This window comes from Haliotis asinina, chromosome 13 (genome assembly GCF_037392515.1).
Source record: "Haliotis asinina isolate JCU_RB_2024 chromosome 13, JCU_Hal_asi_v2, whole genome shotgun sequence".
Classification (NCBI taxonomy): domain Eukaryota; kingdom Metazoa; phylum Mollusca; class Gastropoda; order Lepetellida; family Haliotidae; genus Haliotis; species Haliotis asinina.
In genome coordinates, this window is record NC_090292.1 from 12,796,290 (window position 1) to 12,814,239 (window position 17,950).

General features: G+C 40.7%; 1 protein-coding gene across 1 annotated transcript; it reads left to right on the plus strand.

Annotated features, from left to right (window-relative positions):
- The first annotated feature begins 328 nt into the window (after positions 1 to 328).
- Positions 329 to 1,259, plus strand: LOC137259348 (ankyrin repeat domain-containing protein 29-like). The gene is made up of 2 exons (XM_067797026.1): positions 329 to 396; positions 661 to 1,259. Exons 1-2 carry the CDS (start codon positions 372 to 374, stop codon positions 1,257 to 1,259), a joined length of 624 nt encoding a protein of 207 aa, XP_067653127.1. The 5' UTR covers positions 329 to 371.
- Positions 1,260 to 17,950: the final 16,691 nt, after the last annotated feature.

A 17,950-nucleotide genomic window follows, 5' to 3' on the forward strand; every position in this document is an offset into this window, starting at 1 on the left:
TTTCAATTCTCCCTGCATTTACACACTGATGTATATGCCTGGGGTCTTTTTGATTTGAGGAATGAATCTAACCCTTTATCGATTGACGTCAATCACAGAATTTCAAACTGTAAAAAATAATATTAGGGTGTGCTATTAAGAGTTATCTCAATGAAACTGAACCATATATCGTTGATACCTTTTCCATAAGATATATATCTAGAATTTAACCATACATAATATTGAAAGGCAAAACATAGCTAGAAAGGTGAAAACAGAAATGCTTATGTGCTTTGTATAGTCTTCTAAACAACATGTTCCCTGTTTCAGTCGCCACGACTGACGCGAGTGAGGATCTGACACCCAGCACGACCGTTCCACCGGCGCCAGTGATGACACAAGACTCTGATCCACACGGTAGGTTGGAAAACCCAGCAGCAACAGTTGTACTGACACTATCACCTTGCTGCAACTTCTGACTCTAACAGAAAGTTGCATATTAAACACGCCATCGTTAATTCCAGAAACCACATGTTGACATTCCCGTCATGTTGGTTGTTGTCAGCCGTGATGGAATTGTTTAAATGACGTAGCAATGTACGAGTCACGTATCATCATGACGTAAACATTGTAGATGTGAGACAAAGATGTCTGGTGTACACAGTTTACTTTGTGTTACAGCGACTCCATCAGCAGCAGCAGGCCGCGACCTCTACTACGCCAGCAGGGACGGTGACCTGGAGACAGTGAAGCGGATCCTGGCCGAGGGTGACGTGGACATCAACTATAGAGGAGGCAGCTGGACACCGGTGATGGAGGCAGCTGTGAATGGCCACAGGGATGTGGTGGAGTTCCTGGTGAGTAGAGGGGCTGATGTGTCACTGGTGAACAGTGACGGTAACAACGTCCTTCACTTCGCCTGTATTGATGGAGACCTGGAGACGGTGAAGCTGATACAGTCTGTGAACGTGGTTGACGTCAACAGTAGAGGAAAGTACAGCAGGACAGCGGTGATTGAGGCAGCACGGCATAGACACTGGGACGTGGTGGAGTTCCTGGTGGATAGAGGGGCTGATGTGTCACTGGTTGACGGGGACGGTGAAAACCTCCTTCACTTGGCCTGTAGACGTGGACACCTAAAGACGGTGAAGCTGATACTGTCCATGAACGTGGTGGACATCAACGCCAGGAACAACGACGGGCAGACAGCGGCCGACATAGCGAGAGACTGGGGACATCAGCGAGTGGTGGATCTCCTGGTGTCACGTGGTGCACACTGAGTTAGTGTCGGTGTGGACGGAGCACATGACACTGACACGGTGTGGTGTGTGCCGTTCATGTAGTCGTGTGTCGCGATTCAGGTGATTTCCCTTTTTTTCTTTGTTAATGTAAATAAAAGTTGTTGAATGTATTTTGAGACATTTTGTCATGTCTTTTGTGTGGAACCTCGCATGATCAGGTAAGAAAATTGTGAAGTGAGTGTAAACATAAACTATGAGTGATTGTACGCAAACGTCGCCCGCCTTGACGTAATTCTGTGTTAATTTTGTTCTGAGAATATCGCGAATTGTGAAACAGACAGCAATAAACTGTGTGTTTACATGTCGCTACACTCTGAGACCTCAGACTGAGCCCAGGTTCACCCAGCTGACGTGGCGCCATTTGTGCAGTGACAGTGACGTCACACTGCAGACGACGTCACAACAGTACACTGAGGACAGCTAGAGCCGCGCATCGCTGGCTCCATGCCATACAGCTCAAGCAGTGTTGGTCAAATACGAGGTCGTTGATACTGCTTAGCAAAGAAAGAACGGACATTTGTAGGAGATTACTATGTCAAAGGGAAATTGTGCAGTGACTAAACACATAACACACAAAGTTCAACTGAAAACACTCATCATTGAAATAATCTCAGTTTATTTATCCCTGGATGCCATTGGTACAAATATAATCTCCCTCTTGACCAATAATAAGTATTTACATCGTAAATCTCGCCATTGTCGACAATGACGAAGTCATCATTAGCCGCCACGTTTACTGTATGTTGTAAATGTAAATATTACTCCTTGAACTGAATTTGAAAAAAAAATAGCGAATTATTTGTATTAGTGAGGTGTGACGTGTGCTCTTTTTGTCAAGTCGCAAATGGTTTTGCTGAGACCTCACCTATAACTTTGACAAACAAAAAAGTTCAGCGCCGCTTCTGGCAATATTCCGGGAATATCCCGACGGCCGACACCAGAAATGAGTTTCACACAATGTACCCATGTGGGGAATCAAACCCAGGTCTTCAGAGTGACGAGTGAACGCTTCAAGCATAAGGCTACTCCACCACTTCTGTTGGACAGTGTTTACAAACTCCTGTCTCACGTAAGGTTTCATGAAACGCCCATTACACACAAATGGTTAACACTAAGCCGTAACACACACACATCCTTGAATTCTTCACAGATATAAACAATCAGATCACTGATGTTTTTTCTTACGCGTGAAAACAGTGTTGATGATATTAGCCTTTTAGATGCTGATGAAATAGTTTTGAAACTAGAAACCCAAGGTTATAAAAGTTAACGTTGTGTGAGAATTGCGCTCGCGTAGTCCTGGATCTCCGGACGGCTATACAATTACATGTACACAGAAATGCAGAATATTAAATTTCCTATCCGTTGGTACAAATATATATGCGACTCCATTCAGGGTTTGAGAAACAGACACAGCCAAAAATAGCGTATGCTTTGAAAAACAGTACGGTTTTCCGTTTTTAATCGCGCACCGATTAAAACACTCTGCTACGATGTGTATTTTTACCTTGTCATCTTTACCAATAGTGTGAACGAAGAAAATACAGCCTGATATCTGAACGACATAAATGCATATGAAGTGGATTCATGCGCTTATGCATAGCGTTATACCTCAACCTTAAAGATGACCTGTAAAACTATTCCAGTACAAAGTTTCCCAGTGTGAGCGGATAGTTTTTGGTAGTTTCACAATTTATAAGAAAGGTTGCGAATGGACTACAGGATAAAGTATGTCATCGCGATTTGGATTGTCCTATCCGATACATACTCTATTTTTGTCGATTCCCGTATACTCCTGTTTCTGTAGATGTGTTTGACTAACTGTGCATCATTAACAAAAGTGAAAGAAATCGCGTCTGTCGGGCGGCCCGCTGCTTGCTAGTTGGATGACGGGCTTACAACGTTATTTTATAGCCAGTCCTGTTGGCCAATACATTTTCCAGGGGTATATATTTTACCATGTCATTGACTAAGGGCAATACAACATCTAACACCTGGAGGTGAGCTAGATCCCGACAGCAGAACCACGCTGAGTCGATAGCCTGGCGCTTTAGCCAGCTCGCCCACTGCGCCCCCAATACATATCTTATTGTGACCAACACGCGCACCTCTATGGGTGAGTGAGTGAGTTAATATTTAACGTCACATCGGCAATATCTCAGCCATATCGTGACGAGAAAATTTAATACTGAAATGAAATATATATATCTATTATAAAACCTGTCAACGAAGGACAGTAAAACAGCTAGAATATCACAGATGAGAATATAGAACTAGTAACTATACCTAAAACAATTTATCTATAGAGGACAATACAAGATAAAAATGGGCTATAGATTGCTAACAACTGAAAGTAGATCACCATACTAGGGACCATGGGGACTTACAGGCGCCTCCATGGCATCAAAAACCTGTTTCAAATCAAAAATAATATTTCGCAACACCTTAATATTCATTCATATATTTTTTCTTTGTGTGATTATGTTTAATTGTCTATAAACAATATTCGTATAAACATCGTCTGTGACAGCACCCATCACAGTGTTTTGATCGAATTTGAATTGATTGTATTATTGAAAACAATGACAATGAATCATACAATGTTCTTTTGTTTTATTTTACTGTTATTTTTTGTTTGTTTTATATCCCTAATTGCTTTCTCTAAGTAAACGTCACAAGACAATGCCTTTACATATCCTGTGTCTATATATGTGAAATATGTCAGTTTTACTTATAAGTTAAATTAAATCGCGGTTCATTAACCTGTTCACATAAAACTGCAATATTAACCCCAAAGTACCGAATATTGCACATCACAGGGACTAAAGCACATGTAACGGCTACGTGTGATCTTGTAACACTTGTGTAAAGGCTTAGATGTGGCATACTACGCTTAATGAGTGAATTTCCCATGTAAATATTACTCAAACAATCAAAAATTTTCAAATACTAAGCACGCATACCCTGTATTCACATATATGATGTTGAACGTAGATGAGGTTAAGTGTAGATGCTGAGAATAGTTACGTGAAAAAGTATCTGAACGAATAGCAAAATATACATCATATTGCTGAAAGTGTAATCAGAATGATAGGGCCATTGTGTTTACTCGTGTTCAACCGACCTTCGTATCAAAGAAATTGGTTAGTATGTGCAAGAATGTTGACACGTGACATCACTACTGTTGACCTATTTCTTACCAAACGGCTGCTTCGCTGACAAGGGTACACGGGATATTGTGAGTGCTCTCCCTTTCATTCATGGATCGTTCGTTAAGTAATCAGAGTGATTCTGAATATTCGTGTATATTTGTGACATGCATGCATTTTAAATAAGAGAAGAAGCCAGAAATATATTTTGTTTCGTTTTATCTAGACAGTTGGGGTTTGTGACAAAGACAATATGTAATTTGCCTGTAAGATGTGTGCGAAATCAATGATGCATTTGTCGCAACTGAATGTGAAATATACGCGATGTAATTGGCGTGTCAACACTGGCCTTCGCCAAACGTGATTTGGCAAACACTTCAAAGTGCACTTCAGCATGGGTGTATGTGTATTTTCGAAAGCATCAAATCTGATTCTGGCTTCAATGGCCACGTTTCAGAATCATCTCTACTGGTTACGTGACAACTTGATATCAGTGATCATTAATACGCTATTTTTTTTTTTTAAATTCAGTACTTCAAGTATTTATCCGATTTTCACATTTCAAAACATACAAGTAACGCTGTGAATCGCGATTGTGTTCTGTTTGAAAAAAATGGCGATATTTACGATGGAGACAATTTTGAGAGCTAATTTTGAGTTTGTCTGAGATAATAGTGGATGGTATCAAGAAACGAAGAATTCAAAACTGTGAAGCATATTTATGTGCGTGATATCTTTAGAATTTTATTGGACTTCAGATATATCCCTGTGGCATCCAGGAGGCAAATTGTGTTATGAGAATATCGCAAATTCTTAGCATATTTTTAAATTACATGGCAGATGGTCTTTATTATCTGTTCAGATAGTATTGATGATATAAGCCCCTGGATGCCGTTAAACAGTGTTGATGATATTAACCCCTGGGTGCCGTTCAGATAGTGATGATGATATTCACCTCCTTGATGTCTTTCTGATAGTTTTGATGATATTAACCCCTGTGTCGTTTTCTGAAAAGTGATCGTTGAATTAGAATCGTGCTCATGCGGCCCCACATCTATCTTGGGTTCTAAAGTTATACAGACAGGTAGAATATTAACTGAAATTCCCTATCTTATGGTACAGATTCACACAATACCTACAGATACCAAACCCGCTTCCCTGCACAAAGTACTGCCGAAATTTTGTCACGGGTAAATATGATTCAACAAAATTATTATCACTGTATCTGCGTTTATGATTAACGTTAATCATTCAATGTATATAATGGCTGAACATCAATGACACACGCACAGTAACGAGGGGACATAACTCTGCTATGCTTTACACGATGTGGCTGGGCGCATATAGGTCTTTTAAGGCCCAAGGTCGCCCTAAAACCTTACCTACCTACCTACACGATGTGGCAGCTGGTAGGGAATGAATCGTACTGCCATACTAATCCGCCAGGGGTGTACTAGAGGTTATACTCTGTGTTGGTTCCCCCATTCAAATGCGTTGCAAATTATTTCCCGCGAACATCAACTACAAAGAGTGATGTGCACGTTTACATAAACGTGACAAGTCAGTACCGCTTGTAGTCATTGACAAACTGAAATACGAGCTTCGCCAGAGAAAGGCTTCGAGAGCAAGAAGGAAAATTGCTGTGATCGAGAGGTATGTTACATGTTTTATTTTTTTTTTCAAGAACCGTAATGGTGCTTGCTGGGTGAGGGTGTCGAAACATAAGTCCGTGTTCACACCGGTAGATGCTGTCTTCCATAACGATAAGCTATATCAGAGATCATATAATAGTCTCTCGTCATATTCAGCAGCAAAAACCAAACAAAAAATATTTCATAAGTTTGATGTCCCTTTCCTTTGATAACACGATGCCATTTAGAAAGAGGTCAAATGCAACATATGTCATATTTGGGATTTCACTATCTTGGTAAAGTACAAATCCTGGTACACCGTGAAAATCGCGGTGGCTGAGCGGGCTAGGTGGCTGACTTTGTGTCCTGGCGATTCGGTTCCTGACTCTGAGGGTGCGGGTTCGAATCCCGGATGGGACTCAACCCCCCAAAAAAGCAAGTCGAATTGGGACTTTACCAAGAAAGTAAAATCCCAAATATGTTGTCCCTTTCCTCGTCTGGAAACTTTCGTCTAACCGCGAGTACTGTCCGGTTTTCGACCACCTGGTGTGTTTGGTGGTTTGACACTTGTCCTTTTTAATCACTCCTTTCATGAACGAAACAGTCCAGTTATGGTAAATCCTGCGCGCCATGATTCCTGTAGTTCTGTATTAAAGTGAATTAATTGATCTAACCTACTGAGAAATAATGAAAATGTAACGTCATGCTTTAGTGTTTATCACATCAAGTTTAGGATCAAAGGGATTGGTTGAAATTTTTGACAAAATTTGTCCACAGGAAGATAATACAGTTCAAACATTCATTATACATGCATTACTTATAAGTGACATTCTGCGTCGTGTTTTCAGGTTAAATTAACTGACCTTTTGTTGTCATATTAATATAAAATGTTGGAAACTGTTATGTACAAGTGTAAAAAGTATAACATAATGACAGCCCATAATATTTCCTTCAAATGTTTCATTGCATAAAAGTCATGAAATCTCCTGTAGTCAAACTGACTAAGGTAGTACGAAATATTTTTGCACATGCACTAAATGAAATTCTCAAATATTAGCTGCACAAATTCCACGTGTGAAACTATTTCATTTCTTGAATCATATGACCGAAATTATGATTTTGTTGGGCCGTCTGTAAACATTCCCATGTCCCGTAAACACAATATGGCCTGTGTCAGGATTTATACAGGCGATTTATACAGCTGTCCAAGAGTGTCCGTCGTGGTTTGTTCTCGGCTGGTAGTTCAGGATGGTGGACAACAGACAGGGAAGACAAGAGACGACAGTAGAGATAAAGACAGCAGCAGCCATGTTTTATTATTGTTTGACTGAATGATGGTCGAAATGGTATACACAGAAACATGTCACGTAAACACAATATGGCTTTTTGCAGGATTTATACAGCTGACACTATCCCATCGAAGATTGCTGCCTCCAATATCCAAGGCTACTTCATGTACCGCCTGGTAGAAGACATGCAAGCTACACAAAAACAAAGCAAATTACAAGTTACAAGAAATGGTGTATTGACAAACAAAATTGAAATTTATTTGCTCAAGATATAATTTTATGTGTGTTTACCTGGATGATGGACAGAAAGTTTGTGATGAAGTTGCTTTTGGCTCTTTCAGACGGGCCTTGTGCTGTCTCTGCAGTCTCATTGAAGGGCCCTTCTACTGTCTCTGCAGCTTGAGCGAAGGGTACTTGTAATGTCTCTGCAGGTTGGGCGACAGGTCCTTGTGTTGTCTTTGCAGCTTGAGTGAAGGGTACTTGTGTTGTCTCTGCAGCTTGAGCGCGGGGTCCTTGTGTTATCTGTGCAGCTTGAACGACGGGTGCTTGTGCTGTCTATGCAGGTTGGGCGACGGGCCCTTCTGTTGTCTTCGAAGCTTGAGTGAAGGGTTCTTGTGTTGTCTCTGCAGCTTGGGCGAAGAGTACATGTGTTGTCCCTGCAGCCTGAGCGTAGGGTCCTTGTGTTTTCTCTGCAGTCTGAGTTAAGGGCCCTTGTACTGTCTTGAGCGAAGGGTACTTGTGTTGTTGGCACCCGTGACGAGCCACCTCCTCGTGGGGATCCTGGTGGTTGAGGGCAATGGGAGCAAGACCAGTGTTCCTGTTGCTCAACACACCACTTTGGCCCCGACTTCGCCTAGACAGGTGGCCGAATGGGCCCGGTTCGACCAATCGGCTGGTCACGCCAAGCCCTGAGCATTACTGTATGTAATGTTACACACAATTTTGAGAAACGTAACATGTATATTATTAGGTCTTGGCCGAGTTTTGGATCTTCTGAATTTCAGATTTTACTAAGTCATGTTTTTGCCTAGATTCGTATGCCCAGAAGGCGGTGGCTCATGGGCCAATCTGGTGGAATTATTAATCTTTTAATTTTTCTGCTGGAGTACCTCATCCGAGTATCCTTGGTCCTGTAAGCTGAAGGCCCACTTACTTAAGCATTGTCCTTGTGATACTCCGTGGTGGGTGGGGAGCTTGGATGATGAACCATTTAAACTAACCATGGCTTATGAAAACCCAACAAAACAAACAAAACGTCCACTTGATATTAACCCTGTTGATACTGACCATAGACATCTGCATCGATTGAGTATTGGCCACGTTTCATTGTGATTGAGACACCTGACAAGACACCATTAAAGTTGAACCCCCTTCGTGGGCATTCCGGTCACGGTCTCTGCACACAAAACCTTGAACTCAAGCAAAGGTATCATTAGAGATCGAGACCGATTGTTTGATGATATGTCGGAACTTGATATAGGATCTGAATTGAAGGATCAAGGTGTACTCTACGTCAAGCGCTTTTCAACTTGGAGAAAAAATGAAACAATCAAAACGAACACGTATCTGTTTCCTTTTTCATGTCCTAATGCTCCCAAATCAGTGAAGGCAGGCTACTGTAACATTCCAGTTGATACCTACATCCCCAACCCGCTCAGGTGTTTCAAATGCCAGAAATATGGACAGGGCGTAAATACTTGCACATTGTGTGTGTGGTGAGAGAACACACACAACAGAAGATTGTGACAGTGATTTAAAAAAATGCACCAATTGCTCAGGCGACCATTCTTCATTTTCTAAACAGTGTCCAATTTGGAAAGAGCGAATGGTGATCAACAAAATCAAATTTACACAAAATATCTCTTTTTATGAGGCCAAAAAACTGGTAAAGACATCTGAACTTTCAGAAAGTTATACTACAGTAGCAAAAACATCATCGGGGTGTGGCTTGAAAACAGAACTGCAGAGGATGGAGGACTAATTTACATGGATTACAGCCATTAGTCCAAACTTTTACACCTTCAGCGATATCTCTCCAAGAGACATATTTAAAACAAACAGATACATTTGACCTTCGTCATTTTAATGTATATCATTGTTTTTCACCTCCGGGTGATAGGGAAAAAGACTAACTGGGCTTTATATGAAACACTGTGTGCTGAAAAGCTTAAACCTGAACGTTTTATTGACGTTCCTGATGCTATTAAATGTTTTTTGAACTCCATAGCTGATGAGTGTATACCAAAGTCCTCTGCAGTTCCACATATTCGGAAACCATGGCTCAGCGATAACTGCAAACAAGCTAGGAAGGCAAGGAAAAAAGCAGAACATTATTTCCGTCGCCATCCTATGGTGCAGAATTTAAATAAATTTAAAATTTTAAATGCTAAAGCGTGGGGTACTTTTAAACAGAACAAACACCAATCTTGGCAAAATTATGCATCCAAAATAAATTCTCGGACACCCATGCCCAAGGTATGGAACATGGTCCAGAAAGTTAAAGGTAAAGCTACTAAATCTACTGTTCATCATCTTAAACATACTTACTAATAAATCAGATATTGCGAATAAACTGGGCGAAACTCTCGCTAAACATTCTTCCTCTTCAAATTATGTACCTAAATTAATCACAGTATTAAAAACAACAAGAAAAAGAACTCTTAATTTCAATTCTGATAATGGGGAAGATTATAATGAAACATTTTCTATTCATGAACTCCATACTGCTCTTGATCAAGCTCATGATACTGCTACAGGAGCTGATAACATACATTATCAACTCCTGAAGCACTTACCAGAATCCTGTTTAGAGACGCTCTTATCAATTGTTGATGATATTTGGACTTCCGGGAAACTTCCTTCTTCATGGCGTGATGCCATAGTAGTACCAATACCTAAACATGGACGTGATCATACGGATCCATCCAATTATCGTCCGATTTCATTAACTAGCTATGTTTGCAAGACCATGAAACGCATGATAAATAATCGACTTGTTTGGTACTTGGAAACAAATAACCTGATAACAGATATACAGTGTGGTTTCCGTAAAAACAGAAGTACAGTCGATCACCTAGTGCGACTGGAGTCATTTGTGATAAACGCATTAATTCACAAAGAACATGCTGTGTCTATCGTTTTTGATCTCGAGAAGGCATATGACACAACCTGGAAATATGGTATTTTGAGAGATTTATCTGCTTTACATAATTTTCTGAATTCATAGCCAACTTTTTAAATTTCAAGTCCGCGTGGGTTCTAGCCGGTATGATCATTACAATCAGAATCAGGGTGTTCCACAAGGCAGTATTTTGTCTGTAACACTTTTCAGTATCAAGATAAATAGTTTGTCAAACGTCTTAAACGATTCAATTGATGGATCCTTATTTGTGGATGATTTCAATACTTCTTGTCGTCGTAAAAATATGCATACCATTGAACGACAATTGCAGTTGTGTTTAAACTTTGGCGTAAATACAACCACATAAAGACCCTGAACTGTCTCTAGATGGGACGCCCATTAGAGTTGTGAAGGAAGCCAAGTTCTTGGGCCTAATCTTTGATTCACATTTAACGTTTTTACCACATATTAAATCACTTAAAACTAAATGCCTGAAAGCACTTAACTTGTTGAAAGTCGTTTCAAATTCAAAATGGGGAGGGGATCAAGCTACCCTTCTCCATCTATATCGATCACTCGTTCGTTCTAAACGTGATTATGGCTCGTCTATGGTGGAGCCTGCAAAAGCAATCTTAAACTTCTTGATTTTGTCCATCACCAAGGTCTAAGACTTTGTCTTGGCTCCTTTCGAACTTCACCTGCTGACAGCGTGTATGTCGAGGCTGATGAACCATTTCATGAGCAGCGACGTATAAAATTAGCTTTACAGTATGTGACAAAACTATATTCAAATGAGTCAAACCCTGCATCTAACTGTGTTTTCAATCCTCTGTATGAGGATTTATACAATAAGAAATCTCATCTTGTTCCGCCTCTTGGTTTAATAATAAAACCACTAATTGCTACTGCCAGCATTGAGCTGGAAAACATAGCTCCTTCCCGTCTTCTATCTTCTCCTCCTTGGCAGTTGGTTAGACCACAAGTTGACCTAACATTAACGACATTTAAAAATCAGAAACGGATGAATTACAGTATAAACAAGAATATATTCAACTGAAACATAAATATAGCAATTATTGTTTGGTTGAATTTTAAGTAATATGTTCTGTAATATGTAAGCTTAGATTAGTAACTTGTATTGTTAGTGACTGTACCCTCAAAGGGGGTTAGAGTATTGTAAAATTATTGTCCTCCTGAGAGGGTACGTAAGTCCACAACATTTTATGTAAATTTAAGTCTACCAGGTTTTTAATCGTAGTATTCTTGTCATTTTAAATTTGGGTAGCATTTGTATACTCGACAGCTGGTGAAGGGATGGTGTATATCCAGCTAGAGTGAATGCAGGTAGCAAAGATACTGTAAGTCCCCTTGGTCCCTAGTGTGGTGATCTACCTTCCGTTGTTGGTAATCTTTTGCCCATGTTTTATAATGTATTGTCTTCTTTAATTACAAAGTTTTATTTTTTCATGCTGGTTTTATATTCATATCTCTGATATTCTAGTGTTTTTACTGTCCTGTGTCGACAGGTTTTTGTGTTACACATATATTCCACTTCGGTGTTAAGTTCCCGTCACGATATGGCTGAAATATTCCCGATGTGACGCTAAATATTAACTCACTCACTTTGCAGGCTGGGCGACGGGTCCTTGTGTTGTCTCTGAAGCCTGAGCGTAGGGTTCTTGTGTTGTCTGTGAAGCATGAGTGAAGGGTCCTTATACTGTCTCTGCAGCGTGAGCGAAGGGTACTTGTGTTGTCTGTGCAGCTTGAGCGAAGGGTCTTTGTGTTGTCTCTGCAGCTTGAGCGAATTGTCCGTGTGCTGTCTGTGTAGTTTGAGCGCGGGGTCCTTGCTGATTTTTCTGTATTTGGTGGTTTCAGCAATATGCTACTGTGAAGATCCGTAAGAACCCTCCGAAAGATTCTTAGTATGTCCACGGGACACAGTGTTCTACAACACTGCCCAGTATCTCACCAAAGTGTCAGCCTTCCTCCATGTCCCGATGATATTTACCGCGATGATATCGGTGCTTTTACGGACATGTGGGTGAGTGAGTGACCGGTTTACGTGACATATATCAGTGTGCATGTGTCAGTGTGTGTGTATGAGAGTGAGTGAGTGAGGGTGTATGAAACAATGAGGGTGTCTCAGACAGTGACAGTCGCTGTGCATGTGTAAGAGTGTGTGGATGTGTCAGTGTGTGTGCATGTTTCATTTCAGTGTGTGTGCATGTTTCATTACAGGGGCACGGAAACAGTTTACGCAACTTCACAGTTTTGAGAAATGCTCACACGAGGTTCCATAATGAATCAAACTCTCTCCCCTTGTCGCTGTCAAGTTACAAATACTGAAATAACACCAACACATCCACAGTCATAGTCAGTATATAGCATCGGGATTTCCCGCCGAGAGCCTGACGACACAACTCCGACCATTCCAACTGGTGGCAGTATTTATAATTATCTCGAACAACAACTACATTTTACTGATACTTCATACGGGTCACATCTTACTGTTAGATCTGTACTAGTTGAAGCCTTAGTGCGCCTGAATGTCCTATGTAGATTACCGTATTTAAACTGCTCACGAACGATGCGTACAAGACTGGATGGATTGAGAAGGAAAATTGTGGTATTAAACTGTCGGTGTGAAACAAGATGGTGGTGGAAATTCACAAAGGAGTTGACAGATCACGGTGGCATAGGTAAGTGTCGTTCCGCCATTGACAAGCTGAATAGGATTGATTTCTCTCCACATAGCGCTGGGATCTGATTGGTGAAGTGTGTTATGAGTTTCGTAACACTGACTGTTTAGCTAACAGGTCACGGTGAGATCCACTGTATCACTTGGCCGGATACAAAGGTTCTCCGTCTGTCACATCTAGAGATCTGTGTTTGCGTGAATACCTGTTTCGCCATCCGTGTGTATGACACTACTCTCTGTGTGTCTCTCTGTCTCTCTCACTCTCACACACTCATACTCATTCATTCTTTCAAAAACACACAGTTACACACACGCTCTCTCACGCACTCACTCTCTCACACATTCACTTTCATTCTTTGCCTCACACACTCTCTCACTCTTTCACACACGCCCTCTCTCTCACACACACGCACTCACACTCTCATACTCATTTGTTTCTTTCACACACGCTCACTCTCATTCCTTCTTTAACTTACACTCTAGCTGTATCATTCTCTCTCCATTTTCCCATTCACGCTCTCTCTCACGTGCACGCCCTCCCCTCCACACACGCACTCTCAGTCTTTCTTTCACACACACTCTTACTCTCTCCCATTCGCACACTCTCACTCTCTCAATCACACACACACACTCTCAAAGACACGCATTCTCTCTCACTCTCACACACTCTCACTCTCTCACTCTCATACTTTCTTTCACACACTTCCACATTTTCACACACACACACACTCTCTTTACCTCTCTCTCTCTCTAGGTTGTCCTTTAGTGTAGCCACGTGTTACTAGCACATCTGCCAACGGTTTTCTCTCTTCGTGACAATGTTTCTACATACGCCGAGAATGAATGCTTACACCTTAAAGATACATGAATGCAATGGTAGTTTTCACACTGGCACATCCCCAGCCCTGTTCCCAAAACCTCAACACCAGCAAAGAGTGTCAGACACAACTTGAATCCCAAACTCAACCCCAGCCAGAGTCTCAGACACAACCCCAGTCCCAGACACAACCCCAGTCCCAGACACAGCCCCAGCCCCTGATATTACCCCAGTCCCAGACACACCCCAGTCCCAGACATAACACCAGTTCGAGACACAACCCCAGTCCCAGACACAACCCTCGTCCCAGACACAGCTCTAATCCTATACACAGTCCCAGTCCCATACACAGTCCCGGTCCCAAGCACATCCCCAGTCCCAGACACAACCACAGTCCCATACTTGTCAACATGTTTCAGGTCTCACCGTCCAAGGAGTCATGTCGTGTGAGTGAGAGGCATATGGCGCCCACTACAACCTCACCTGTCCGCTGAACTGTCAGACTAACGAAGTGAAACATCTACGTCACTGTCACCGGGAGACAGGCAGGTGTTTTAAGGGTTACATTGCGTAATGGTACGGTGCAACACTCACTGCCACCAGAACTGCTGGAATGACGTCTGTAACAGCCAAAATGGACTGTGTTTCCTGGACTCTAAAGACAATCACACCTACTATTCTACTGTCATAGGCTATATTGTGTTCTATGTAAGGCTAGATTGTCTAACATATGAGACTGCTTTATATATTGTCTTTTATACAAGGTTATATCGTCTACTATATAAAGCTCTGCTCTACTGTAGAAGCCTCTACGTTCTAATATATATCTCTTTGTTATCTACTGTACAAGCCTCTACTTTCTAATATATAACTCTCCGTTCTCTACTGTAGAAGCCTCTACTTTCTAATACATACCTCTCTGTTATCTACTGTACAAGCCTCTACTTTCTAATATATAACTCTCTGTTCTCTACTGTAGATTGAGTGAGTGAGTTAATATTTTTCGTCACATCGGCAATATCTCAGCCATATCGTGACGAGAACATTTAAATGAAATATATGCATATGGTAAAATCTGTCAACGAAGGACAGTAAAACAACTAGAATATCACAATCGCAATTAAAACTAGCATGGAAAGGTAAAACTAATATCACTATTTAGACAATACAATATAAAAACAGACTATAGATCGCCAACAACAGAAGGTAGATCACCACACTAGGGACCATGGGGAATTACAGTACCTTTGCTACATACATGGACCCTAGTTGGATTTACACCATCCCTTCAGCTGCTGGCGATTGTACGAAAAGTTTGCCAAAATTAAAAGAACATGAATACTACGATTAAAAACCCGGTAGACTTAAATTTACTGTGAATATTTGTGGACTTACGTACCCACTCAGGAAGACAATACTTTTACAATACTTCAACCCCCTTTGAGGGTACAGCCACCAACAATTCAAGTTACTAATTCAAACTACCAATCATTAAAATACATCATTAAAGCATTTAATAGCATCAGGAACGTCAATAAAACGTTCAGGTTTAAGTTTTGCAACACACAATTTTTCAGTTTTCCCAGTTAGCCTTTTTAAAATTCCGTTTTGGGTGAGTGAGTGAGTGAGTTAAAATTTAACGTCACATCGGCAATGTTGCAGCCATATAGTGACGAGAGGTATTGTAGATACACAAAAATATAGGTACTTAAAGAAGTCATCGACGGACTGTAAAACAACTAGAGTATCACAAAAAGGAATTAAAACTAGCTAGTATGTATTTTTAAAAAGAGAAAACTATTTTAGATAATACCATAAATGGGCTTTTTATCACCAACAACTGAAGGTAAATCACCATACTAGGGTCCATGGGGACTTACAGTGCTTCTGCTACCTGCATGGACCCTAGCTGGATTTACACCTTCCCCTCAGCTGTTGGCGATTGTATGCAAGTTTAGCCAGGAATTAAAATGACAATAACACTACAACTAAAACAGTGGAAGATTAAATTTAGCTTGAAATGTGTTGGGACTTACGTACCCTCTCAGGAGGACAATAATTTTATGGTTCTTCAACCCCCTTCAAGGATACCGCCACTACCAATCCGAGTGCTTAATTCACAGTTCCAATCATAAAATATTTATTTATTTACAACTCAGTCAATAAATTTAATTCTTTTAAAAACGCAATTATTAAATGAGTACTTGTATTGCTAAAAAGACCCTTCATAGTTCGTGATGTAAAATATTTATCCCTTGTGATGGAATATTCAACACAGTCAAGCAAAACATGCTTGACTGTGATTCTTTCATCACAAGGGATGCAAAATGGAGGATCGTCACCTTTCAATAGATAGTTATGCGTATATCTTGTATGGCCAATACGACATCTTCTCATGATGACCTCTTCAAATCTGGACTGACAGCCCAAGTAGGTGTAACAAATATTCGGTTTTATTACATGTAATTTATTTACACCTACCTGGGTGTCCCACCTCTTTTGCATTAAGGCACGCATATAAGATCTAATGACAGGTTTGAAATCACTATATGGCAGAAGAAGTGGCGTCACAGATTTAGCAAGTGCCGCTTTCGCTGCGTCATCAGCCATTGTGTTTCCCACAATGCCAACATGGCTTGGCAGCCAACAGAAGACGATGTCATATTGGCTAGTGGCAAGATCATTGTATAGTTCCAGAATGACAGGGTGGGCAGAAGACATGTTTTTCAGTGCCTGAAGACATGACAATGAATCAGAAAATAATACAAATTGTTTATGATGGGACTGACGTTTAACATATTCCAAAGCTGTCAGTATTGCCATGGATTCTGCTGTGAATATGGAGCTATTGCCTGGTAGTCGGAAAGAGATATTGTGTGATCCGATAACAGTGGCACAGGACACACTGCCGCCATCTTTAGATCCGTCAGTAAATATGGAGCGATGGGAAGTATATTGCTTCCGTAACTGGATGTATTCTTGTTGGTATATTAAATCATTCGTGTCAGATTTCTTATGATGAGTAAGATCTAGTATGACGTTAGGTCGCACTAATTGCCATGGAGGCGCTGAGAAAAGTCTGTATGGACAAATAGTCTCCAGTTCAATATTTGCAGCAGAATATGCTTGACCGTGACCCTCTCATCACAAGGGATACAAAACGGAGGATCCTCACCTCTTAACAGGTGCACATGAGTATATCTTGTGTGGCCAATACGACATCGTCGTAAAATAACCTTTTCAAATCTGGACTGACAGCCCAAGTAGGTGTAACCAATATGCGGTGTTATTTCATTTAATTTATTTATACCTACTTGGGTGTCCCACTTCTTCTGCATCAGATCACGGATGCAAGTTCTAATGCTAACTTTATAATCAGAGTATGTAATAAGAAGTGGTGTCACAGATTTGTTGAGTGCTGCCTTGGCAGCAAGATCGGCCATTGCGTTACCAGAAATATCTACGTGGTTGGGTAACAAACAAAAGACGATGTGTTTTAGGCCAGTAGCAAGATTATTATACAATTCAATAATTTCAAGTAAAAGTGGATGTTTACAAGAGGTATTTTTAATAGCCTGAAGACAAGAAAGAGAGTCGGAATAGATTATATATTGTTTACGTTTAGAGAGTCTTTGAATATATTTAACAGCTGTTAATTAGGTGTTAGCTTCTGCTGTCAAAATAGAACTGTTATCTGGTAATCTAGAAGATATTGTACTGGATCCACTGACAGTGGCACACGCCACTGCGCTACCGTCCTTGGACCCATCTGTAATTAAGGATTTATAATTGCTATATTTATGTTTCAGTTGATTAAATTCTTGTTTATACTGTAATTCATTCGTTTCTCATTGTTTAAAAGTCGTTAATGTTAGGTCAACTTGTGGCCTAACCGACTGCCAAGGAGGAGAAGAAACAAGTCGGGAAGGAGCTATGTTTTCCAGCTCAATCCTGGCGGCAGAAAT

Coding starts and splice junctions, on each gene's coding strand:
- LOC137259348 (XM_067797026.1), top strand. CDS start 372: ATGACACAAGACTCTGATCCACACG. Junction 397..660: donor ACAAGACTCTGATCCACACG/GTAGGTTGGAAA, acceptor TTTGTGTTACAG/CGACTCCATCAGCAGCAGCA.